The 27,095-nt window shown below is 41.0% G+C and overlaps 1 protein-coding gene across 1 annotated transcript in view; it reads right to left on the bottom strand.

Moving 5' to 3' along the window:
* Positions 1-2,308: 2,308 nt before the first annotated feature.
* Positions 2,309-27,095, bottom strand: part of MRPL48 (mitochondrial ribosomal protein L48) — a 47,295-nt gene continuing 22,508 nt past the window's right edge. Inside the window, exons 5-9 of the mRNA XM_046638680.1 lie at positions 26,119-26,207; positions 14,075-14,244; positions 5,703-5,805; positions 3,638-3,727; positions 2,309-2,613 (exon numbers count right to left, since the gene is read on the bottom strand). Of these exons, the coding sequence (XP_046494636.1) occupies positions 2,539-2,613; positions 3,638-3,727; positions 5,703-5,805; positions 14,075-14,244; positions 26,119-26,207 (527 nt within the window). The 3' untranslated portion in view covers positions 2,309-2,538. The remainder of the gene's footprint in view (positions 2,614-3,637; positions 3,728-5,702; positions 5,806-14,074; positions 14,245-26,118; positions 26,208-27,095) is intronic.

Below are 27,095 nucleotides of genomic sequence, written 5' to 3'. Positions count from 1 at the left end.
TTGCTGTATTCCAGGTTCCTAAATGGGGTCCACGTGATACTGCCCATTGCCCATGTGCTATGAGGGCGTGTGTGTATGCATACATTTGTTTATTCACCTTTTTTTCCCTAAAGATTGGCACCTGAACTAACAACTGTTGCCAATCTTTTTTTTTCCCCTGCATTTTCCCCCCAGTCCCCCCAGTATGTAGTTGTATATTTTAGTTGTGGGTCCTTCTAGTTGTGGCACGTGGGACGCTGCCTCACCGTGGCCTGACGAGTGGCATCATGTCCGCGCCCAGGATCCAAACCAGCGAAACCCTGGGCCACAGAAGTGTAGCACACAAACTTAACCACTCAGCCATGGGGCCCACCCCTTTATTCACCTTTTTATCTTCATGTCACCTCACCTCCCCCAACTTTACACTCACCCATTAGCTGCTGCTTTTATCTTCCCTAAAGAGATTCAGCAATAAGCAATTCTATAACCAAAAGATCAGGGGGCCGGGCCGTGGCCAAGTGGTTGAGTTCGCTTGCCCTGCCTGGGTGGCCCAGGGTTTCGCTGGTTTGAGTCCTGGGCACAGACATGGCACTGCTCATCGAGCCATGCTGGGGAGGCGTCCCACATGCCACAACTGGAAGGACCCATAACTAAAAGATACACAACTATGTACTGGGGGGCTTTGGGAGAAAAAGGAAAAAAAAAAAGATCAGTCTTCACCTGGAAAATTCCCCCCACACTCCCAATGGGGTTCACTTGGAAGTCCTGGCCTGCTGAGTCTTCAATGTGAACTCAGAGAAGCATTTTAACTGAGGGCCCCTGCCATCTTGATAGCCCTCCCTAGTGTTACACCTTGGGAGGAAATCTGAGTTTCCTCGTTGCCTTTGGAGACCAAGGCAAAGAAACCAAAATAACCTCAGGACTGAAACTGATGAGTTTCCGAAAAGTACTTGAAATGTTAAGAATGCTCTGAGCTCCCACAGACCTCTGTGTAGGGGTATCCCAGAGAAGCAGTGGAGTACAGAGGAGAGAGGTCTGCCACTTATTACTTGTGTGACCCTAGGAAGTCACTTCATCTCTCCAAACCTCAGTTTATCCATCTGTAAAATCGGGGTAATACCAGCAACCTCAAGGATAATGTGTATAAAGTACATAGCATAATGAGGTCTCAATAAATGTGAGTGAGATGTACTCACACACATTTTCACACACAGAGATACCCATCCACATGCACACACTAAAAGACTGGTGTGAGGATTAGAGCTAATGTAGTACCTGGCACAGGGTCTAGCTCAGTAAATGATAGCTATTATGTACAAAAGTATCAATGCACTAATGCCCCAAAGAGGAAAAACATTTGAGGTCACTTAGAGGTTCTCAAAGAGGTAACCCCGGACCAGCAGCATCAGCATCACCTGGGAACTTGTAAGAAAGGCAAATTCTAGGCCCTTACTCAAGATCAAGTAAATCAGAAAATCTGGTGGTGGAGTCTAGCAATTTGTGTTTTAAAAACCCCTCCAGGTGATCCTGATACATGCTTAAGTTTGAGAACCACTGACTTAGATCAGGGTTGGACAAACTTTTCGTGAAGGACCACATAATAACTGTTTTAGGTTTACAGTCTCTGTGACAACTACTCAACTCTGCCATTGTAGCATGCGAGCAGTCATGGACAATATGTAAATGAAGGAGCATGGCTCTGTGCCAATAAACCTTTATTCACAAAAACAGGCAATGGAGTTTTGGAACTAGATAGAGGTGGAGGTTGCACAACATTGTGAGTGTATTAAATACCACTGAATTGTTCGCTTTAATATGGTTAATTTTGTGGTATGTAAATTTCACCTCAATAAATTACTTTTAAAAAAACAAACAGGCAGTCAGTAGGATTTGGCTCACAAGTAGCAGTTTTCTGACCCCTGACAAAGATCAACCTTTAATTCTTTGCTTAAACTCATTCCAGGCAACCCTAATTAGCAGTTTATGTAACACTTACCTGAATACTTAGGACAAGTCACTCACTACCTCACTAAGCAATTTTTTTCACTTATGGACAGACCCTGATTCCATCTGGAGAGTTTTTTCATATTCAAAGCCAAAATCTCCCTCCTTATGCCTTCTACCCACAGAGAGTTTACTCATGTTATGATCCTCTGTTTCACTGAAGGACTCCATGCCAGATTGCTTTAAAGGATGAGTTCACTCTAATTGGAGAAAATACTGAAGGGGAACATACTTCTGTGCTAAAGCACCAGGCAAAGAGAAAATAGAATCTTAGTTAAAGATGCTCCACAGGATGACCATCTTCTCCCATACACACACACACACCCATCATCAGCAGATCTTTATTAGATGGAGGATACCTAGGGTTGGCTCAGAGGAAAGTGGTGACAATTGGTAAGCACTCCTCCATAGAGAAGAGGAGGCATTCCTGCCTGTGGGGATGTCTACTTATGATATCTAAGGGTGAGAGACTCCTGCTTAACTTTGGCCACCCAGGAAGCTCTTCCCCTTGGCACTCAATGTCACCGGTGCTGGCAGGAAAGGGTCGGGAATGAGCTAGTTCAACTTGGCTAACAGTTCTTCCAGTTCTGGCCGAGCTTTGAACCTTCCCTTGAAGTCCTCTTCAGTGTGCTGGAGAGAAGAAGAAAAAAGTTGGAATTACTGCAGCACTTTCAGTGACTCACATATGCACAGCCTCCAAAAAGGATCCGTCAGCAAGCTCTGTAGAGAATGGTTCAGGTTCAACTAACTTTTATTGAGTATCTGCTATGCACCAGACTTGTTTTAGGTCCCAGGGACTCAACGTGGAATTAGACTTCCTCCCTGCCTTAAATGAACTTATAGTCCAGTGAGAGAAGATAGACATATAAAGAACTAATGTCAAAATGCTATAAGTATCACAACAGAAGCACTTAAAAGAGAGAGAGAGAATGCCAAAATTCTCCATTTACAATAGGAAAAAACAGACATAGGAACTGGAATATTTCAAGTCAGCATGACCAGCACATTTTCTCCCTGTAGACAGATCTATGTGAAACCCAAATAACAAGAAGCTTAACAAGCATGGACAGAACAAGGGGAGTGGATGAAGCAAATGGCATCAGTCAGTCTAAGATGACCTGAGTGTCTGTCATAAGGATCATTTTGGCAACTGGACTCAAATACTCAGTATTTAGGCTAAGGTTCCAAATGTATTTGAAGTTTTCCATGCCAAACTTCCTTCTGACTGGCATTCTTTACTGAATATATTCAGTCAGGCTACAGTCAAGCCTTGAAGATCCAGGAACCTTCTCTCTAAAGTACATTTCCCTATTTGCGTTCTGATTAATTATACTGTATGTGATCTTAAATCATGTTCTTTCTGCTATACAACTGCCTGATGGGAGTGAATTTGGGGTGTAATGGGCTCATCCCTAACATCAGGATGCTGTGATGGAGTTCAGCTCCTATGGTCCATAAAGCATCATCCCTGATGCACTGGAAGAGCCAGAAAACCGACCATGGTAATACCAGCCTGCACACCTTTCCTGAGTATTATCTGGGCTAAATTATCCACATCTCTCTGTTGTTTCTAACACCAGGCAGTCTGAATGCTCTTTTCCATATTTTGAGCACAGGTGGCCACCAGGGGGCCTCTTCTCAAACTAACACCTACCTCTCTCACTGACAGTTTGACTCCTTCAGGAAGATTGCTTTGGATTATTTCCAAGAAAATCTCTGCAAATGTAGCACTCAAACCGCTGATCTGCAAAAGGAAAGAAGAAGCTTTAAGAGAGGCACTGCAAGCTGGGTAACTGGGCAAACATGGCATGGGCTCAAATGTCAGTCCAGCAGAGCTAGAGGGCTCTTGGGTGGAGGATTAACACCCAGAGCTAGTTTCAGAGCCCAGCCTCTACAGGATTTCTCTTGCTATCTGCCAAGGTGTCCGCTTGCTGAGATGGTCATGGCCAATATCTGCTCCTGTAGGCAATGGATGTCATAACTGGACCAAGAGGTTATGAAGTCCAGGATGACGTTCTGATTCAACTCAGGTTTACCCACATAGACCAGGACCTGATTGATGTCAGACCTTGTGCTAGAATCCAGAGGTGAATCAGATGTGTGTAGAGGGGCATGCAGGGGGCTGTGGGAACCCACAAGAGAAAACCTACCTAACAATCAGAGGAGGTCAAAGAAAGCTTCCAAAAGAGGTAACGTCTGGGTGGAGTCTTGAAGAAAAACAAGAGTACACTGGGAGACTTCAACAGCAGTGTGTGTGTGGTGGTGGTGGGGGGGGGGGGAGGGTTTCAAGGCAGAGAAAACAATATACAGTAAAATGTGAAGCATAGCACAGTACTAGGGAATTACAACTAGTTCCATGTGTGGCTGGAATGAATGGGGTGTGAAGAGGAAAAGCAGGAGGAGAATCATGAAGGCACTTAAGTGCTAATCTAAAGAGTTCAAGTTTTATCCTATGGGTCTCAGTAGTATGTTAGATCTGTCATAAGATTATATCAAATACTTTCTTCCTGATAATATTTAAAGAACCAAAGATTGCAAGTACTTTATTTTAAAAATTAACAAAGATTTAAGGTTTAACATTAACATTTAACATTAACATAGATTTAACATTCCTCTCATTACTTTGCTGATATGTTTCTTGAGTGGATCAAAAAAGGGTGATGTCCACACATTGGACTATTATTTGGCAATAAAAAGGGATGAAGTATTGATACATATTACAACATGGATGAGCCTTGAAAACATCACACTAAGTAAAAAAAGCTAGACATAAAAAGCCATATGTTGTACAATTCCATTTAAATGGAATGTCTAGAAAAGGTAAAACCATAGAGACAGAAAGTAGATTAGTGGTTGCCAGGGGCTGGGGGAATGGGGAAAGAGGAGTGACTGCCAACAGATACAGAGTTCCTTTTTGGGGTGATGAAAATGTTCTAAAATTAATTGTGATGATGCTTGGATAACTGTAAATTTTCTAAAACCTTTTAATTGTGCATCAAATAGGTAAATTGTATGTGACTAAAACTCTCAATAAAGCTGTTCTACATAAGGGGGGTGATGTTAAGTATGAATTTTTAATAAATCTGGGCACCCTCATGATGGTATGGTTGTCAACCACCTGTCTGCAGTAAAAAGATAGAGAACCATGGCTAGAGCTAAAGGGAAGCCACTAAGGGGTTCCAGGCAGGAAAATGACATGATCACATTGATATGAAGGTAAAGAAAAGTGGATGGATCTGAAAGATTTTTAGGGGTAGAAACTATAGAATTTGGTGAAAGAATGGATATCCGAGGGCAAAGAAGGGTCAAGCATTAGGCTCAAAGGTGGGAAGGATTATAGAAAAAAGAGGAACATCAGTACCTCTCCAATTAGTTTTGTATACATTGAGTGTAGGGCACCTGTGGAACATCTCAGTGGAGAAGTCCAGTAGTTAACTAGACATCAGGTTTGAAGCTCAACCAAGAGATCAGAACTGGATATACATATACCTGGGGTTCTGGGGGTTATCAGTATTAAATGATGATCACTGAGGCCAGGGGAATGAATGAGATTGCACAGAGGGAAGGTATTACATCAAGAGAGATGGAGGGATCAAGAAATGAACCCTGGAGAACACCATCATTCAAAGGGCAGGCAAGAGGCATGAAAGGAGAAAAAATGGATAGAAATAAGAACCAGGAAAGGCAAACACATTTCAAGTTTCTCCCAGAGTACCTACCTGAACTACTCGCTCATGGGTGGTAAGAACTGAGTCCAAGAACATTTTGCTGCCTTGGTCCTGCAGCTGCAACACCTCCATGGTTTTGGTGGGCATCGCATAACTGTGGGAAGAAGAGTCAGCTATTGGGAGGGTTCCCTTAAGACAGCACACCACTTCAATCAGGGTAGTCCCTGAGTACAGCCCCTCCGACATGCAGTAGCTCCTGGAATCTAGAGCTGTTTATCTGCAGCCAGGAGCAAAGTTACCAGATCTTCTGAAACCTCCTCCAGAGGTCTCTCAACTCCCTGAGGGGACAGACCATGTCTAATGCTTTTCTGCACCCCCAATCAGGCCTAATATAACACTCTGAATAAAATCTGGTGACTAATAACTATTTGCTGCTACTAAAGAATAGCCAATTCTAAAAGGATCAAGCTCATCACTGGGTATGCTTTGGAGGCTAACCTTGGGTATTTCATCTCTTCTGGAGAAATGAGGCATGAAACCCAATTGTTCTAGAGCAGGATTTCTCAACCTCAGCACTATTGACATTTTAGACCAGATAATTCTTTGCTGTGGGGGTCTGGCCTATCCATCCCTAACCTCTATGCCCACCAGATGCCAGTAGTACCCCCGGAAGTGGTGACAATCAAAATTATCTCCAGACATTGTTAAATGTCCCCAGGTTGAGAACCATTGTTGCAGAGTTTATGCTTCCCATAATTGGCTTCAGCAGATCTACACGCTACAATGAAAAGAATGCTGGACTTGGGGTCAAGTCTTGGCCCTGCCACTTACTAGTAATATTTACTTAGGCAAGTGACTTCCCTCCCGGGCCTCAACTTCTTCATGTATAAAGGGGATTACAATGTAGGCCTATATCGATAGACCGTTGTGAGGATGAGGTGTGATGATAAGATAGGACTGATGGCTGCACATAAATATGGTATTAGTGTTGTGTACATCTTATCAAAAAGTTTACCAAACTGAAGAGAAATGGAAAAAGAATAACAACAGTAGGAATGTGGAATTTTCATGCCACACAAAGAGTCATCAGTTAATATCAGGGACCATGGCCCTCTACACATGGACTTCTACAAAAGGATGTTTGGTTTAATGGAAAATGGATTAGAGACATGATAGTCAGTCCTGGATTTAAATGTTGGCCCTGCCACTGATTACCTATTTAACCCTGAAGAAATTAATTCACTTCTCTGAGTCTCAGTTTCTTCAGCTATAAATTGAGGATAATAATACCCAGTTCATAGGGTTGTTGCAATTATGATTAAATGAGATTACATAAGTAATTTGCCTGGCACACTATGCCTAAAAATGCCAGTTCCCTTGCCCTTATAAACAGTGAGTAAATGCTAGGTATTGCAAACTCTTCTAGGTAGCCTCCCTAAATAATATCCATTCCCATTTTTCAACAAAATCTCTGATCTCCACTTCTAATTCAAATTTGGTAATAACTTCCCTATGTAAAAAAAATTGGGACACATCCATAGACTTGTTATGGAAGATAAAATAAAATATGTAAAAGCTTTCAGAAAAGTAAAAAGCACTCTAAAATGCTATTTTTCCTTTTTGACATTCTGCAGATAAGACTGACTGACTGAAGTGGGAATTGTCCATTCCTGCCAATGAGTATGCACTTTATTCTTCAACACTTACTTCAGCAAGATTTCATTGATTTTTTTTGTTCATCTTTCATTCATTCAACAAACATTTACTGACAGCCTGTTCTGTGCTAGGCAGTCTGCTGGGCACTATGCAATCTATGCTTTCAAGGATCTCACTAGGCGTGTTTTGAAGAGACAGGTAAGTACACAAACATCTATACTACAGTAAGACACAGGCAATAATAAGTATGTACCAAAAATTATAGGGACGAGAGGGGGAGAACAGGGGCCTCCGGGAATGTTTCATAGGTGAAGTAGTGCTTTATCAAGATGTAAAGAATGAACATAGGTGTTTGCCTGGAAGGCATTCAAAAAAGGGACATTCTACAAAGGCAAGGAGGCATGAGAGGCCCTCAAAGAGAACCTACAGAGAAATCAGACATAGTTTGATAAAGAAATACTGGGAACTCTTGTCATATCAAAGTAGAGTAGGTCTTTGAGCAGTAAGAGTATAGATAATTTTTCTTTAGTATCTACACTTTTCTGTACTTTCCAAATTTTCTGCAATAAACATTACTTGGATGATCAGATAGTAAAAACAGAAGGGAAGAAATGAAATAAATGCATTTCAAGAGTCAATATAACATGACAAAATAGCTCTACCTTTGGGAGTACTGCCTGGGTTGGGACACAAGGGTGCCTGCTGGGGTGCTAGGGAACTTAGAGTCTGTGGATTCTACTATATATAAGTTATACCTTTACTTTAAAAAGTATAACTGGATTAAAAAAAAAAAAGGAAAGAGTAGCCTTAGAGAATGATGCTGAGTGATGCTTTGACTCTCCAGAGCATTGGGGCTGGGTCAGCTTCAGGCTTGGAAGCTGCTTTCAGATGAGTAAGATTTCCCTCTCTCCAGACAGCTGCTCAGCAAAGGATGCGGCAAATTAAGGGACCCACAGGAGAGGCCTCTTGCTCTTCTCTCCTGGGTGAGCTGCAGCTGCAGCAGTGCAGACCATTTATAGAACAAAAGCCAGCATACGGCTCCCCTGCCCAATTCCATCTCAAGGTCAAAGCCCTACCCCCACTCCCAGAGGAAAAATGGATCAAGATGAAATGACAATCAGAAGAAAAGAACATCATTTCATCTCTGAAAAGCTCGGCAGCGAGAATGTCTAATATGACGGTCTGAAAACCTCAATCAATGCAGAGAAGCGAGCTGCTGAAAATGAACATCTCTTTATGCTCTGCACTATTCAGAGCAAAGAACCAAGCAAGAGGCAAAAAGCAGCACATCATTCATTCTGTTATTCTAGGAAACACATTCATGCCTACTGGAACTCAACTCAAGTCAATAAATATTCATTCAGTGCCTACTATGCGTCAGGTACTGGGCCAGATCTTAGGGTTAGACTGCTGATGAAAACAAAAACAGTCCTTGCTTCACAGATTTTAGAGTCTAATAAGGTAGACCAATAATAGTTAAGTAATTAAAAAGGTAAGGAATGAGTGTTATGAAAGGGAAGTTATATACCCTTTACTTCTCCTAAATATATAACATAAGGACCTAACTTAATGAGGTTCTCTTAAGAAGTGACATTCAAGATGAAGCCTAAAAAGAAAAGTAGGGGTTAGTTAGGTGAAGGGAAAAGAATACTCTAAGCCTTAGTTAGCATAAGCAAAGGTCCTGAGGTGGGAAGGGACCAAAACAAAGCCAGTGTAACTGGAAGTAGAGGGAGAAAGAGAGAGAAGTGTGAATTAAGGCAAGAGAGGCAAGCCCAGGCCATGGAGTACCTAGTAAGGCATGTGAGGAACTTTTATTTTGATCCTAAAGGAATGGGAAGCCACGGAAAGGAATTTGAGCACAGGAGTGACATAATCATATTTCCATTCTAGAAAGATCACACTAAAAGTTGTGTGGAGAACCAGTTAGAGGGAAATGAAAATTGGGGGGAAAAAAGTGGTTTCAAATCCAGACCTTGCCACTTATCAGATAGATGACTATAGGCAAGCTTATATTATATTAATAACAAAAATTAATAATAATAATAGCAGCCAACAGTTTCTGGACATGGTTGTAAGCACTTACAATATATCAACTCCCTTAATTTTCACTATAGCCTTTTTAGGTGGGTACTTTTATTAACCCTACTTTACAGATGAGGAAACCAAGACACAAAGAGCTTAAGTAAACTACCCAATGTCGCATGACAAGAATGCAGCAGAGCAAGAATAAAACTCAGGCAGTCTTCCTCCAGAGTCAATGCTTTGATCCACTATGTGCAAGGTGCTTGTTTCAATTATGCAGAATAATATACCAAAAAAGTACCTAACAGAGCGGCTGGCTGACAGTAGGTGCTCAACAAATGTTCCTGCCTTCCTGCCTTCCTTCCTACCACCCAAATGCAGCCAGAGCTTTTCACAGCAGGGTTTTAAAAACAGAATCTTTTAAAAAGTCTTGAAAATTTTAAACACTATTCCAGGGAGATGATCTCCTGTAGGTATGACAACATTCTGTAAGAAAACATTTAATGCCTCTTTGCCACCACAACCTCTGAGAAGCTACCCCTAATCCCTGCCAGCTGAAAAAAATCTCTTCATTAATTATTAACAACAATAATGCTATTTACAGTGTTTACAATGTGCCAGTCTCTCTGCTAAGTTTTATCATATATTTTTTAATTTACAGAACTCAAAGAAATAGGAAAATTACCATCCCATTATATAGATGAGGAAACTGAGGTTCAGAATTTCTCAAGGTCATATTGCTAATAACTGGTAGAACTAGAATGTGAGTGTGGCAGTGTGATTCCAGAGCTTGGACGCTTAATCACTTGTTACTCAGTGTGGTCTGTAGACAAGCTGCTGGTGAACAGACAGCTTGTGATCAGTCATGACAAGATGAGAAATGTGCAACAGTCACTAAACACACTGTTTAATTCAGTCAACATTTTTTTTTTAATAGCAAGACTTTCTTGATGAAGGAAGCAAACTTAATATGCATTCTGGCATAAGCTCCTGGTATCTTCATGGAGCGGTACTTTGAGAAGCACCACTCTAAATTATTATGCTACTCTGCCTCCTTGAACTGCCATTGCACTCTATCTTTCACTTACCGCCTTCCACATTATAATTATTCTCCGTGTGTGTGTATATACACACTGTGTGTATACACATACACACTCCCTGAAATCAGGGACATTCTCCTTTGTATCCTCCAGTCAGAATGTCTAGTACAATGCCTACCACAGAGCAAGATGAGGCTCAATCAATGGTTTTTTAATTAATGAATGAAAGCACTTTCATTAACCTTTAAGAAATGTATACCACACAACTGGATTGTGTAGTCATACTTAAGAAGCTTTCATTCCTTCAACAAGGGCTAAGTGTCCCCCATGTGGCAGGCCTTATGCTAGGTGCTGAAGAAATAAAGAACACAGTCCCCATCTAGTCAGGGGGAGGGGAGCTGACACAGGAATAGATCATTATGTGCCGCCCCCCCAACCCCCCCAGCCCTGAGCACTAAGTGACATGATAGAGGTGTATGTCAAGTGCTGAAAGAGCAACCAACTCTCTGGGGCATCAGAAAAAGATAAAGCGCATCTTTAGGCATAAAACAATTGAAGTTCTATCAGCTGAGAGAGCTAAAGTCACAGCTTATTATCCAGTCTTCTAAAGAGCACATTTAGCACACTTATACTCTAAGTTATAAAGGTTTAAAAGTTCAAATTTGGCTTAAGGACTTAAAATAAGACCCTAAATAATGAAAAATACTTGAGTCAGGCAGAAATGGGTCAAATCCAGGCAACTTACCGGTTCTGTGATTTTTGGCCTTTGTGAGCTTTGCTTCCTCATTTGTAAAATGGGAATATACTAATATCTAGTGAGTAAGAAAGGATAATTTTTGCCATATCCACATACTGTGCCATGTATTACCTTGCCACAACAGCAAACCACTCAAACTATTATTTATTAAATATTTCTCTTTAAATCAACACACTTTACAACATTTATTTTAAAAAGAAACTTGAGATGTGGAAGAACTGGAACTTATGTTGCTGATGAGAAAGCAAAATGGTACAGCCTCTTTGGAAAGAGTTTGGCAGTTGCCTGTAAATTTAAACATACGCTACACTTACCATTCGACCCACAATTACACTCCTAGAGAAATAAAAACACATTTTCACAAAAACCTGTGCATGTTTACAGTGGCTTTCTTCATTACTGCCCCAAAGTGGAAACACAAATGTCCTTCAAATGGATAAACAAACTATGGTACATCCATTCAGTGAAACGCTGCTCAGCAACAAAAAGGAACAAACTACTTCATACAGGCAAAAACATGGATGAATCTCAAATACATTATCCTAAATGAAAGAAGCCAGACTCAAAAGGAAAAATATTGTATGATTCCATTCATGTGACATTCTGGAAAAGGCAAAACCATAGGGACAGAAAATAGATCAGTAGTTGCCAGGGACTGCGAGTCGGGGAAGGGAGTGAGACTATAAAGGCAGGAGGGGACTTCTTGGGATGATGGAAATGTTCTATATCTTGATTATGATGGTATTTACTGCAAGCATTTGTCAAAACTCACAGAAACTTCGCTAAAAGGATGAATTTTACTGAATGTAGCTTATACCTCAATAAGCCTGATTTTATATCAGCATTGTAAATGGAAAACCAGTATCAGCTGGCATAAATAGAAAGTAAGTTAAAAATAAATACAAAGAAAACAAGACAATGTTATAAAATTCCAACTAGATACTAGTGCTTGCCAAAGACTCTGAGCCTGAGGTCCCCTCTGTGTTATAAAGATTAGGAAGTGCTAGAGTGGTGTTAAGGACATACCAGCACCACACTAGGAATTTCTCCTTGACATAATTAGGTTGGATGAGAATTAAAAAGGGAAGAAATTTCTCACCATGTGATTTAATGTTATTTAAGGCAAACCACAGGGCATGCCACGCTTGCAGGAACACTGAGATAAGATATGTAAAGTGCCTGGCCTGGAGTAGGTAGCCAGTAAATGTTAGTTCTCCTCCCCCACAGTTTTCTAACAAATCCAAAGAGTAAATGAAAAGAAGAGAAGGCAAAGAATACCCAAATAAATGGGGAGACATACCATGTTAATGGATCAGAGGATTCAAAATAGATAAGATGTCAATTCTCCTCAAATTCATCTACAGAGTCAACACAACCCCAACGAATTTCCATTAGGCTCCTTTCTGTAGAAATCAACAAGCTAATTCTAAAATTTTTATGGAAAACCAAAGGACCTAGAAGAGCCAAAATAATTTGGAAAAAGAAGAACAAAGTTTCAGTAATCAAGTTACAGTAGTTAAGATAATGTGGTATTGTAAGCATAGATATAGATCAATGTAACAGAATAGAGTCCAGAAATACACAGACATATATATGGTTAACTGACTTTCAACAAAGGCGCTAAGACAATTCAGTGAAGAAAGACAATCTTTTCAACAAATGGCACTGGAACAATTGGATATCTATATGCAAAAAAAAGAAGAAGAAAAGAAAAGAAAAAAAATTTCAAGATATATCTCACACCACATACCAAAATAAATCAAAATGGATCACAGACCTAAATCTAACACTTAAAGCTATAGAACTTCCAGGAGAAAATGTGATCTTGAGTTAGGCCAAGATTTCTTAGACATGACACTAAAAGCACAAACAATAAAAGAAAAAAAGGATAAATTGAACTTCATCAAACTTAAAAAACCTTCTGCTCTTCAAAAGACACAGATAAGAAGATAATTCAGAGACTGGGAGAAAATATTTGTAAAATACACACTGAAAAAGAACTGGTATCTAAAACTAGATAAAGAACCTCCGTTACCCAATAATAAGAAAACAACCCAATTTCAAAAATGGACAAAAGATTTGAACATGTCGTCAAAGAACATGTAAGAAGGTACGTCAGCACATGAATAAAGCACATCAAATAAAGAAATAAGCACAGAAAAAGATGCTCAACATCATTATTTACTAGGGTAGTGAAGATTAAAACCACTATGAAATACCACTATATATCTATTAGAATAGCTTTAAAAAAACCTGACAGTACAAAGTGCTGACCAGGATAAGGAGTTACAAGAACTCTCATACACTGCTGGTGAGAATACAAATTGTGGAGTCACTTTGGAAAACAGTTTGGCAGTTTCTTATAAAGTTAACCATACATTCACCATAAAACCCAACAATCCCAGTCTTAGGTAGTTATCCAAGAGCAAAGAAGACATATGCCCACACAAAACCTGTACAAGAATGCTTATGGCAGCATTCATAATCACCAATAAACTGGAAACAATCCAAACATACATCAACTGGTGAATGGATAAGCCAATTAAAGTTCACCATTTAATGGAATACTACTCAGCAATAAACGACTTAGAAAAACACAAATGAATCTTAAACACATTATGCTAAATGAAAGAGTCCAGACACAAACAGCTGCATACAGTGTGATTCCATTTACTTGATGTTCTGGAGAACTTAAAACAATAGGGACAGAAAATCAATCAGCAGTTGCCAGGGACTTGAGGGAGAAAGAGGAAGAGATTGACTACACCTGGGCACTGGGGAACTTTTTGGGTTAATGGAAGTTCTACATTTTGATTATGGCAAACTATATGCCTAAAAGGGGTGAATTTTACTACATGTAAATTATATCTCAAAACCTCATTTAACAACAACAAAGCAGAGCATGCCACCCACACCAAGAACATCCCATGCGAAGGCATCTTTCATACCTTTCCTCGACTTTAATGGAGAGATGGTTACAGAGGTTGTGAACATATTGGGCATAACTCTCCGCCACGGCCATGTCGTACGCAGTCACGTGAATGTTTAAAGCCCCATATTCATAATCTGTCCCCAAATTAATGGGTCTCACTTCCACTTTTGCCCTCTTCTTCTTGGGCTAAACAGAAAGCAAAAAGAGAGAGAAAATAAACCAAAGTATTGTAAAAGAAATTCTAATCATACCATCTTCACATTAAAAAAAAAATCAATGTTTCAAATGAATTTGTTTACCATTTTTCTCTCAGGTTACCCTACTTACAAATGAAAAATCTCCTGGGGAGGAATGGGCAGCTTCCCTTGCCACTCGGGGCTGTGACATCAGCCAACGAACGGAGAATGGAGAGGGAATACTGCTGGCATTATTATTTTTTTTTTCTTTTCTAAAGATTGGCACCTGGGCTAACAACTGTTGCCAATCTTTTTTTTTTTTCCTGCTTTATCTCCCCAACCCACCCGCCCCCCATACACAGTTGTATATCTTAGTTGCATGTCCTTCTGGTTGTGGGATGTGGGACGCTGCCTCAACGTGGCCTGACGAGCGGTGCCATGTCCGCGCCCAGGATCCGAACCCAGGGCCGCCGCAGCGGAGCGCGGGAAGTTAACCTCTCGGCCACGGAGCCGGCCGTGTGCTGGCATTATTTTAACATGAATGCATGTGACTGTCTTCTGCCATTGACTAGTTTTGAGACCCACCTCCCATCTCTAGACCTCAGTTTCTCAATTTTTAAATTGATGGGAATATGCTAGATAACAGATTCTTAATCTAGAACCCAGAGAGAAATTTCAAGGGGTCTGTCAACACCCAAACTTACATGCAAAATTTTACGTGTGCACATTTTTCTGAGGAGAATCTTTAGCTTTCATCAGAATCTTAAAGAAATCAATCACAAAGAAGCTCAGCATTAGCTCTCTTCCAGCCCTCCCAGCTTTGAAATTCTGTAGTCTAATTATTAGACAGTTTAGAAAATTTAGAAAAATTATTTTCTTTCTCTTTCATATAAAATATTGCTTCACTACATATCAACCTGCGCAAGCTGTTGTGAAAAATTAAAATGAAGCCTGGGAAAACAGACGTTTAACACAACATAGATCAAGATCAAGAAAGCTTTTCAACTGGAAATAATCTAACCTAAATGCCCATCAAGAGAGGACATGTTAAATAAATCATGGCACATCCATTCAATAGTCATTATGCAGCTGTAAGAAGGAACAAGGAACTTCTTTATGTACTGATATGGAAGGCTTTTAAGATAAATTAAATGACAAAAGCAAACTGTAGAATAATGTGTTCAGGATATTGCCATATAAATAAAAAGGGTGGGTGAGGAGAATAGGTGTGTGTGTGTGTTTAATTACATACATATTTATTTGCTTGCATATCCCAAAAATATCTCTGGAAGGATGTACAGAAATACCATATCATTGGTTGTCTGTGAGGGAACTGAGTGGCTGGGGCATAGGGGTAGGAAGGAGATTTTTAAATCATTTCTCTTCTATATTTTTTGAATTTTTAATAATGTGAATCTTTTATCAATTCAAAGTTAGAATCTTAAAATCTACTGTTTTAAGAAATTTTTTCAGTAAAACTTTTATTGCAATATAATATTTATACTGAAGAATGCATAAATAAGTACACAGCTCAATGAATTTTCAAAGTGAAAATATCTGTATAATCAGTATCCTGAATAAGAAATAGACCAGGACCAGCATCCCAAAAGTCTCCTGCCCCAAAATTGGTAACCACTACTCTGACTTGTAAAACCATAGGGTTATTTTGCCTGTTTCTGAAATTCGTGAAAATGGAGAGATATACTATGTTCTCTTTTGTGTCTGGCTTTTTTAATTCATTATGTTTATAAGATTCATTATGTATTAGGCAAAACAGTGGTTCTTTCCTTCTCATTGCTCTAGCAGTTTATTATACAAATATGCTACAGTATTCTAGTTTGTTTGTTTTAGCCATTCTGATTAGTATAAAGTAGAAACGCACTGAGATTTTAACTTCCATTTCCTTTAAATCTACTGAGCTTGAGCACCTTCCCATATGTCCACTGGCCATTGGAATATTCTCTTCTGTAACCTGCCTATTCAAATATTTTGCCCATTTTTAAAATTGGGTTGTCTGCCTTTCTCTTACTGATTTGTAGATGTTCTTTCTATATTCTAGACATGATCCTTTGTTAAAATGTACATGGGCTGGAAATATCTTCTCCCTCTCTGTAGCTTCCCTTTTCACTTTTTAATGGTGCATTTTCATGAGCAGAAGTTCTTATTTTTAATGTAGTCCAATTTACTCATTTTTCTTTTATGGTTATAGTCATTTTTGTGTCCTGTTTAAGAAATCATTGCCTACCTTAAGATCATGAAGACATTCTTGTATATCTTCTAGCAGTTTGATTATTTTAACATTTACATATAGATCTACAATCCATTTTTAAGTGATTTTTGTGTACAGTGTAAAATAGGAGTCAAGAGTCATTTTTTCTCACATGAGCACCTGGTCCAACTGACCCAGCACCATTGCGTTGCAGTGGAACCTTTGTCATATAAGTGTCCATTAGATACACAGATCTGTTCCTATTCTCCTTATCCTGTTCCATTGGACTATTTGTCTATCCTTGAGCCAATACCACACTGTCCTAATTACTGGAGATTTATAATGTCTTGCTAATTGGTAGAAATAGTTTTGTTTTTTTAAGAAAAGGAGGGGGACTCTCTCTCTATTTACAGGTCTTAACTTGCCCCTATCTAACAGCTAACAGCCTAATGGCTGTCCCAGCAGGGTTGTTCCTGGCAGAGTACCTGGAATGGTTCTCGCACATCGCTGCTCTCCAGTTCAACCTAAGAGAGCAGGGGCTCAGTCTGGGGAAGTGGGGGGAGGACCAAGAAATGGTCCTTTCCCAACGCCAGTAATAATGATGACAGACCTGACCTCATAGGGATGTTCTAAGAACTGAACAAAACACTGTATGTAAAGGGGTTAATACAACCTGTGGCATATATTTAAACACTCAATAAATATTAACTTTTATTACTATTTTTATTCTTATATTCTTCATATCTAGCACAGGGCCTGACAGAGAGAAAACATGCAATGAATCACAATTTTAGAATTTTGGAACAGGATGGCATTTAGAGATGATTTTGTCCCAGTTTTTCATCCTTGCAGGGGAAGAATATGAAGCCCAGAAAGATTAAATATGTCACGCAGAGTCACACAGCCAGACAGGACAGATCCTAGGAACGAACACCCAGACCTCCCGACCCCCACTGTAGGGATTTTTCCACTGCAGCCTCTGCATTATTAAAGTTCTTAACAGTGGGGGCCACCCCAGGGTCCTAGACTTTGCCGTGAGTGAGAAGCCAGCCTCTAGAGAACAACCACCAAGGTGCAGGGGCTTGGCTCTCTCTCCTTCAGAGCCCACCACGCTGGAAGCCAAATGCAGTGATCCAGACTTCTCATCATGACAGCACTGCAGTCAGAGCTGTGAAGAATGCTAAAGCTGGAATGCAATGGGGAGCGGCTGAAATTTTCCAGCAGAGAGGGGAGGAGCTCCTCTGAAGCCTGTAGGAGGCTTTTCTTAACCAGGGAAAATGCCAGGGCTCTTCAAAGGTGTTGCTTTAGGGGAACAAAAAAAGAAAGCTGATTCCAGTATCCCTCTTGGCATCTCGCTTGCTTTTCCGTGTTGGCCTAGATCTGTCTGGACCGATCCACACCATCAGGAGCCCATTGTGATATTATATTTCAGTTCTGAGCCAGGGCACAGCAAAGCCAGCAAGAACTTGACTGCAAATAATAACAGACACCAGTTCCTATAATTTTACCTGCACAATCTTTCTCATATCCATCCCTGCCTTTCTATTCCTAATGTCTGAGTTCAGGTCTTCATGACTGTCATGGGGAGCCATGAAAGATGTTTGTGCAAGGAATGTACATGACTAGAGCTGTATTTTGGCAAGGCCACCCTGACTGCATATGGAGGAGAGCCAGGCAGGAAAGGAAAGGAGGCTAGAAGAAAGGTGGCAGGGAAGACGGACTACTGTCCACCATCAAACTTCGGCATCTGTGGCTGACCTGGATTCACTGTGGGATGGCCCAGGGTGGCCATTCTTAAGATCCCTGTAGGATTGCACTGTGATGCCCAAAATGGGCCAGGGGATAAATTACTAAACCATTTTTGTGCAGAAATGTCCATATTAACCCTATTCTGCAGACAGAAAAATGAAGTCCTCTGAAGGCACGATACTTGCCCAAGTTTATAGGGAAACTTTGCTGGGAAAGAGCAGATAGAGAAAGGAGTCAGATTAGAACCACAGGATGCTATAGCTGGAAGGGATCTTAGAGAGAATTTAGTCTCTCCTCCCTTCCCTCCTTAATTTTACATACGGGGGAAGTTGAGGCCCAGAAAGGGGAAATGACATGTGTAAGGTTACAAGAGTAAGGAAATGGCAAAGGTAACCACTCTACGTTTAGCCATAGCTAGAAGCTGGGTCTGTGGCCTCAAGCCCAGGCTCTCTCCTCCAGCTTCTGTGAAAGTGAGAATATCTGCCTATCACTATAGGTGGTATTCTCTAGCGTGGGAAAGTTGGAAAGAAATTGTATCATCCTAATCCTCAAATGAAAAGGCTGATAGGTCTATAACATATTCAGCTTCCAGAAATTCTGGTGATGGAAATTTAAAACATTTACACCCGGGGACTTGAAAGACAGAAGGCCTGGCCATGAGAGGGATGGCAAAGAGGCACAACCTGGTGCTGCATGAAGAGTACTAGACTAAGATGGAAGCCAAAGAAAATATGGACTCAAGTTCTATCTGCTTAGTCACTATATGACATTGAGTGACCTCTCTAGGTGTCAGTTTCTTCATCTGTAACACCTAAAGTTCTTGTGAAGCTCAGAATAGTGAATATATGAAATGGAAATAGCACAGACATTAGATGGATTCTGACCATCCTCGGTTCAAATATTGGCTCTAGAAATGACTAGCCACTTGGGCAAGTGATTTAATCTAAGTCTTAGATTCCTCATACAAGGTCTTTAATAACCACAGGATATCTGAGGATTAAATAAAATATGCCATTTGTAATACTATAAAATAAAATAATGCTTTTAAAGCCTGACACATAGCAGTTACAGCATTTGGTATATAGTAGTTACTCAATAAATAGTATCTTTAAAAAAGGTTGAGTAAGCTACACAGATGGAACACTATTATTACTATAAATTGTTGGTAAGCATGTTCCTGGTATCCTAGTGGTATGCCTTACAGAATGAAGCACTTATTAAACATCTGCTGTGTGTAAAGTGCTGATTCAACCAGTCTAAGGAAAGATACTAAAGAAATAGAAAACACAGTCCCAGCTCTAAAGGAGCTTACAGTTCAGAGAGAGAGAGAAAAGACACACACGAAAGAACAGTCCCTCTCAATTTAGTCATAAAGAGCAGCCCATGTCTCATGGCAAGTTCAACACAAGCTACCTAGCTGCACCATGCCCATTAGATCTCTAAGGGCAACCAAGAGCAACCACCTCAGGTGGGGTGCAGCTGAAAGGGCCGTGAGTAGAGTCAGTACCCCTAGGTATTTAGCATGACATATAAGGGTAATATAGTAGTTATTCACAAATGGTATCTTTTACAAAGGTTGATCTAGACCCTGCCTACTTCTCACGTCTCATGTCCCTGCATCCCCTGCTGCCCACTTGAGACTCCAGGATCAACAAACTGCTAAAGCTTTCCCAACTGCATCTCCTGGATTAATGTCTTCCCACCTTTGCTCAGAATGTTTCCCCTCCCTGCAAAGTGCTTGACTCCTCACCCCAGACCTTTAATGTGAGCAACTCCCTCTCATTTTTTACGACCCAGCTTATGCTCTACCAGGAAGCCTTCCCTGATTGCCTCAGGCTGAGTTAGATACTACTCCCATGTGCTCCCATAGCAACCCCCCCTTCTATACCACTATCACTTATCACATGTACTCATTATTCAACAAATATTTTCTGACTACTAGTGATGAGCCAGACCAGGGTTACTATTAGGGATAGGACAGTAAATAAGACAGCCATAGTCTCTGCTCACTGAAGCTTACAATCTGTCAGGGAAGGCATATACAGAACAAGAAATTATAAGGAGATGCATGTTTTGAGGGAGGAAAGGAGAGTGCTGTATGACTATAAAAAGAAAGACTAATACTATCACCATCATCATCATCATCACCACCAGCACTTACGGGCTCTATGTTTCAGACACTGTGCTAAATACTTCAACTTTCTCACTTAATTTACTCCTCACAACAACATTTAAAACGTTCACCAATTTTTTTCTTATAACGATTGGCACCTGAGCTAACAACTATTGCCAATCTTCTTTTTTTTTCTCTTCTCCCCAAAGCCCCCCAGTACATAGTTGTATATTGTAGTTGTGAGTGCCTGTGGTTGTGCTATGTGGGACGCCACCTCAACGTGGCCTGATGAGCGGTGCCATGTCCGCACCCAGGATCCAAACTGGCAAAACCCTGGGCTGCTGAGGTGGGAGCGCGCCAACTTAACCACTCAGCCACGGGGCCGGCCCCTCACAACAACATTTAAATAGCATGGTTACTTAACACCAAGGACACTGTGGCTTGGAAAAGTTAAGTAACATACTCAAGAACACACAACTAGTAAGCCCCAGAGCTGAAGCTTTAAAGCAGGCCTGCCTAATTCCAATACATTCCTCTTAACCTCTGTCTTTCCCTTTAGGGAAGGTGGGCAGAGCCACCTGCCAGTTTCCTCAATATCTACTCTCTCTTTTCCTTTAATAACAGAACTGTTGAATTTTAGCTGGTACATGACCATTCACAATAAAAATTACATTTCCCAACCAATCTTGCAGCTAGGTATGGTTATGTGACTAAGTCTGGCCAGTGGGACATGAGCCCATGCACACTGCTTTCTTTTTCTGCTGATTGGAATGCTTTCTGTTGGTTATGCCCTATCTACCTCACAGGATAGTTGGTGAATCAAAAGACATGGTTTTCAAATTTGTTGGTTGCAAAGGGCCTAAAAAAATCATGTTTCTCTTTGTGAAACCCCATGAAATACTCATCAGTGTACTTTCATCATATACAACAAGAACAACTTAACTAGCAGAAAATATGGTTAAATCATTATTATTTTTTAAGATTTTATTTTTCCTTTTTTTCTCCCAAAGCCCCCCAGTACATAGTTGTGTATTTTTAGTTGTGGGTCTTTCTAGTTGTGGCATGTGGGATGCCGCCTCAGCATGGCTTGATGAGCGGTGCCATGTCTGTGCCCAGGTTTCAAACCAGCGAAACCCTGGGCCACTGAAGCAGAGCGCAAGAACTTAACCACTCGGCCATGGGGCCGGCCCCAAAAATATGGTTACACTAAATAAATGGAATTCTCTGCATCTCAAAAAAATTATGAAAACATATCTGAATTTCTCTGTTAAAACTTGTTTTCATAAAGTAAAATTGATGGGAGGAAAACTGGAAATTTAGAAAATTCTATCCATTAACTTAATGTCTTTCTAAAACATGCAAGAATGCCATTATTAAACCTGAGAAGGGGCTCCCCTCTAAGATCACCAGTGTTCCAGGGGCATATGGTTTGCGAGGCACTGAGATAATGGATGTGAAAGCACTCTGAAGATGGAAAGGGATTATTACTTTTATTCACATCGATTATGAATCCCTCTAAAACTGACACTTGTCATTTAGCAGAACAGGCAAGGCAGGATGAGACTCCAGTGGGCTGGTGCTCTAATGGCACAGGCTGAGAGTCAGGTCTCCACAGGAGTCGCTCTTTGTGCCTGGAAAAGCTCCAGGAAACTCTTTTAAGTTCTTTATGGCCCCAGTGTTTCCAGCTACTCCAAGCAACTGGATGCTCTTAGAGGAACGTCAGCGTGTTTTACATACTCAGTGCAAGAATACGGGTGGCATTTAATGAATGTGTGTTGAGCTGAGCTCCATAACACCTTCACTGACCCTTTCAGGGAGAACTGCTTCTTCATCTTTATTCTCTTAATATTTGGTTCATTCCCCTAGCAGCACTTTCCACATGTATTTGGTTACATTTTTTAGCACTATATTTCCTAGCCCACTGTGTGCTTTTTGTAGGAAGAGACTGTGTCCAGTGTCTGGCACATAGAAGGTACTCAATGATGTCTTTTCTTTTCAATGAGTTATGAAAGGTAGACCTGAGGGAAAACATGGACGCTAGTTTAAAACAACTGTCCCCAAGCCAGTCCTCTAATCCATGTCTAGCCGTACAATCACTAGACTGGCAAAACCATTCTTTCAATTTCCAGGAAGCCGGGACTGTCACCATAAAGTGATTCTGATCTGCTGATTTTTCTGGGAACGATGCCACAGTCTCCTCACAGACTTGAGGCTGTGAGAGCTGATCTCTCTGGGCGCTACAACAAAATAAATAGGTGTTACAAACGGCAGACACCTCCTCTATGTCAACAGTAAAAACAGCATGAAGTTTCCAAGAGAAAAGGTATCTTGAATCCTAGACGCCATTCTATAAAGAAGTAAATTGCCTAAGTTACAAGATATACCTTACACTCTTGCCCCAGGGCCTAGAAAATAGAACATATAACTACTACAAAATGACAGCAATTTATGTTGCCCCCATTTCATCCTCCCACCGCTTCCTCTTGGCAATTCTCTGATTCTTAGGCTGCTATTACCCCAATGTGGGAGGCTGGACAGCAGCTGAGGGCAAGCAAGTAAGTGGTCTTGGGAGAGATGACCTATCACTCCACAAATGTGAAGGACTACATTATTTTTATTTCTACCAAACAAAAATCACTCCAAACAATCTGAAGCCTTTTAAATTCAACAAAATGATGCAGGGCCCTTGAGGGAAAAATGAGACATTGAGACACAGTGCTAGGTCTGAAGATATGGTCTGAAATGTGATCCCTCACTGCCACAAGTCAAGCTGTGTCTTACAGGAAAGGTACCATCCCATGAAGAGGAAAGAGCATGGGCAAAGGCACAGAGGCATGAGAGAGCACGGGCGTATGAGAAAATGTGCTGAAGCAGAGGGTGCAAAAAGGGAGATCACTGAGAAGGAGGCTGGGCTGTGCTACGAGAGACCTGGAATCCCATGGTTTGCTGCCACCCGAGAGGAAGCTTCCCTCCTCTCACTAACTCCTCAGAGAAGCATCAAGGACAGGAGCACAGGACGGAGGGATGGGAACAAACCTAGAGTTATAAACAGACCAAGCAAGGAAGAAAGAGGTAAAACCAGATTGACAAGGAAAGCTGAGATGAGGTAGATGTCCCTTTTCCTTCCCAAGGTTCAGGAGTCATAAGACAGAGTGTGGAACCTTTGGAAGGAGGAATGAAGAGATTATGCCAGGAGAAATGGGACAAGGGCTGTGCACTTCGAGTTTGTCTCAGGGATATGGGCTCAAGAGAGGAGAGGGGCAGCCTGAGATCCAGAGAGGAAAAAGTGGGAATCTGGCTGCTTATTGTTTTTTATAGATTCTAGATTTAGGGAGAGAAAGGGGGCCACAAGATGTCTTCTAGCTTATCCAGTCCAGTTCCCCAGGGGAATAAAAGAGACAGGGACTTGGGACAGAGCTTCTGTAAGCTGGAAGATGACAGCTATCATTATTCTGTCCCAGGCAGGAAGTGAGGAGGCTGAAGCAGCTTCCACCACTATCCAGCACTATTGTGCTAGCCACTGAGGGACAATGAACGACATTAGAGAAAAGCCTATAACTCTAACCAAAAGGAGCATCACTCCCTTCAAGCAACCAAGGTCATCTGCAGCCTGCTGTTTGCAGATAGTGTGTTGTGTTTGTTTGGTAGCTCTGATTTACAAAACCTCAGGGCAGTTCGAATAACCACATTTCAGTTCAGTTCAGTTAATATTTACTGTACTTGATGCCAGGCCCTGTGCTGGACAGTGACAGTACAGAGAAAAATGAGACATGGCCTCTACCCTTAGAGAGCTCACCATCTAGAAGGGGAGATGGTCATCAAAACAGTTGGCTAAAACATCAAGCAGTAAGTCCTAGCACAGAGGAAGCACAAGGAAATCCGGCAGCTCAAGGTAGGACAAGTAACCCAGTGCAGGGAATCCAGGAAGGTTCCTCCGAAGGGGAGACTCGTTTTTTCCCTCCTCACGCTGCTTCCTCACGGGTATCTAAAGGTTGAGGATATATTAGCCAAGTGACGAAGGGGGAAGTTCTTCCAAGTAAACAGAACAGCATGTGAGAGGCCTTCAAACACTATGATGATTTGGATGAAAAGCAAGAGGCCCAGTGCAGTAAAAGCATGATATCCACGAGACGGATGAAGAGGCTGGAGAGAAAGATGGGGACAGATGGCATCAAACATGGCGTTAAGCTTTTTCACCAAACTAAGGAGCAGGTCAGAGGTCGGCATATGCAGAAAATTATCTTAGAGGGAGGATCCCAAGAAATCTAAAAAAAACCAAAAAAACACACCCCAAACAAAACTAATTCTATTTCCCATAAATTTATGTGGGTCTTTTAGGAGGAAGATGTCCCAAAATAAAACAACACCAACAACTTACTGTAAGGTGTCACAATTCGGAAAGTGTGTGAATCACTCTTTCTTCTGAATTTTAATAGCACTTTGTATCTTCCCTTTAGCCCTTGGCACTTTCTGCCTGGAGCATGATTATCTGTGTCTTATCTCTAATGGTTTACCAGCTCCCTCGGAGCAGGAACCAGGTCTTGTTCATTCATCCTGTAGAATTTTATTGCAACTCAGTCTGAAGAGGCAAGATACCCCCAACATTAGACCTAGAACATAACAGATGTTTGATAAATATTTCATAGCATCACGGAGTTACATGATACCAGGCTGAAAGACTTAAAGATATTCCAATCCAGAGTTTCTCAACCTCTGTGAAGAGTCTGATAAAAGCTACAGACTCTCTTCCCAGAAAAATTCACACATAGAAAACATTTTACGTATAATTGCAGGGCCCACCATGTCCAGAGGGGTAAGATTAACCTACCCAAAGTCACAAAGCTAATAATTGGCAGAACCAAGCCTAGAATACAAGTTTCCTGTTCCCAATTTAGTACTCTTCCCACTACAAAGAAACAACTTTAGTCGGGCTGTTTCCTCCTGGGAGCTTGCCTGATACAAGTCTCAGATACGGCATTGTTCCTCCCATGAATTCCTTGTTTTAAGGATGGTGCTCAGGAGAAAATGACAAGTTTAGTGGCTTCTGAGGCCCAAATACAGGGGCACTGGACCTCTGCCAAGGAGAGAGAGGCAATGGGAGATGTGCATGGTTGCGTAGGAGCATTAAAAAAAGCCAGAGAACCAAAAGTGATCTTGAAGTCTCCCCAAGTAGAACAGCAAAATTTTCCTAACTGTATTGTTTACAGGAAGTGATAGAATCGTGACTCAAAGCCAGACCTTCTGACTTTCAGCACAGTGCTATGGCCCCTCACTATAAAATCCTCTGCACAAGCACAGAATCTAACCATGACAGAAGCAATCCTGCAGCCAGGACCAGAAAAATAGTCTAAATTATCTTATAATGCTTAGGACTAACTCCTAGTTATCTATAATAATGGATTCAAGGAACACACACATTTTAAATCCATAAATACTATAAAAATCAGCTATTTGGCTGAAAATGTCAATCCACCTCTACTTGCCACAAACCATTCATTCAACTAAACTAAATGTATCATTTCCACTGTGAGGTCCATACCGAACAAGAAGATACCAAAAAAAAAAAAAAGTATCACAAATAATAAAACCAAATCATTTGCTTGTCACTGTGATAACCTGGCCTAGAGACAAGATTGGAAGCTGGTAGAAACATCTCCAGTCTGGATAATATCCAAACTAAATAACTAGAGAGGACTGAAGGGCAACCCCTATCCTTGCTAGCTCCAGTACTACCCAATCTATGCAGATCTGACCTTCAGGTCTTTGCAAAAGCTGCACACTATCCTTTTCTAAAGGGCCCCTGCCCCCTTTACCTCTTGTGTTTTAACTAGGTGCTTGTATCTTCCAATGCCATGGGTTGGCTTTGTCTTGTAGTGACGACTAGTATTCAGCAGAATGCCACCTAGAAGAGAAAATAAGACAAAACCTGTTTCAAAGCCTTCCAGAGACAGACAGATCATATGTGAAGAGACAAATTCTCCACTGTAAGACTGGAAATATTGGCCAGGACTGGGCCTCTTGTTGGTTTAAAGAACCAGAGCTATTTCTCAATCCTGAGCTGACTCTCAGTTTACCCCCTTTTTCTCTCCTTTTGGTGCCTGGACCATATCCAATCCCTACTACCCATCTTTCTTTGAAAAATTCTCTCCTAGAGCCAATGGTGGTAGAGGGACAAAATCCATTCTCACAGGGCTCCTGTTTTCTTTTGTTCCACAACAGGCAATAATCCTTTTTAAGTGTTCTAACAGGGATTGGATAGAGAAAGGGACACGTGGCAAATACAATCAGGAAAGAGGACAACCACAGATTTCCACAAAGTCTTAAAAACTATCTAATTTGATTTATTTGTGCTGATATGGAACAATCTCTAACACACACTGTTAAGTGAATAACAGTAAAAACAAAAACCTAAGGTACAGAACAGTGTGTATGTACACTACTACTAGGATCTCTATATACACATTCATTGTGGTACGTCCAGAAATGCACCACTGCGATCCTCCTTCAAGGAAGGACTTCCTAATATATACATATTCTTCTTTAATCCTCATTATTTTTATCTTCATTTACAAATAAAGAAACTGCACCTCAAAAAATATGGTAAATTGGCCAAGGTCATCCAGCAAGTAAAAGGCAGAACTGCAATTTAGACCCAGGTCTGTCTGATGTGTTTTAACATCTGAATTTCTGGAACACAAAATCTGGCTAGAGTTGGTCTTTGCTAGCTCTCATCTCAGTTCCTTATCTCTACCTTTTTGCTGGAAACAGCCCTACATAGCTCTGCTACGTC

This window comes from Equus quagga, chromosome 14 (assembly GCF_021613505.1).
Source record: "Equus quagga isolate Etosha38 chromosome 14, UCLA_HA_Equagga_1.0, whole genome shotgun sequence".
In the NCBI taxonomy this organism is placed as follows: Eukaryota; Metazoa; Chordata; class Mammalia; order Perissodactyla; family Equidae; genus Equus; species Equus quagga.
The sequence above is the reverse complement of the archived record's forward strand: the minus strand, read 5'-3'. Positions and strand labels throughout refer to the sequence as shown.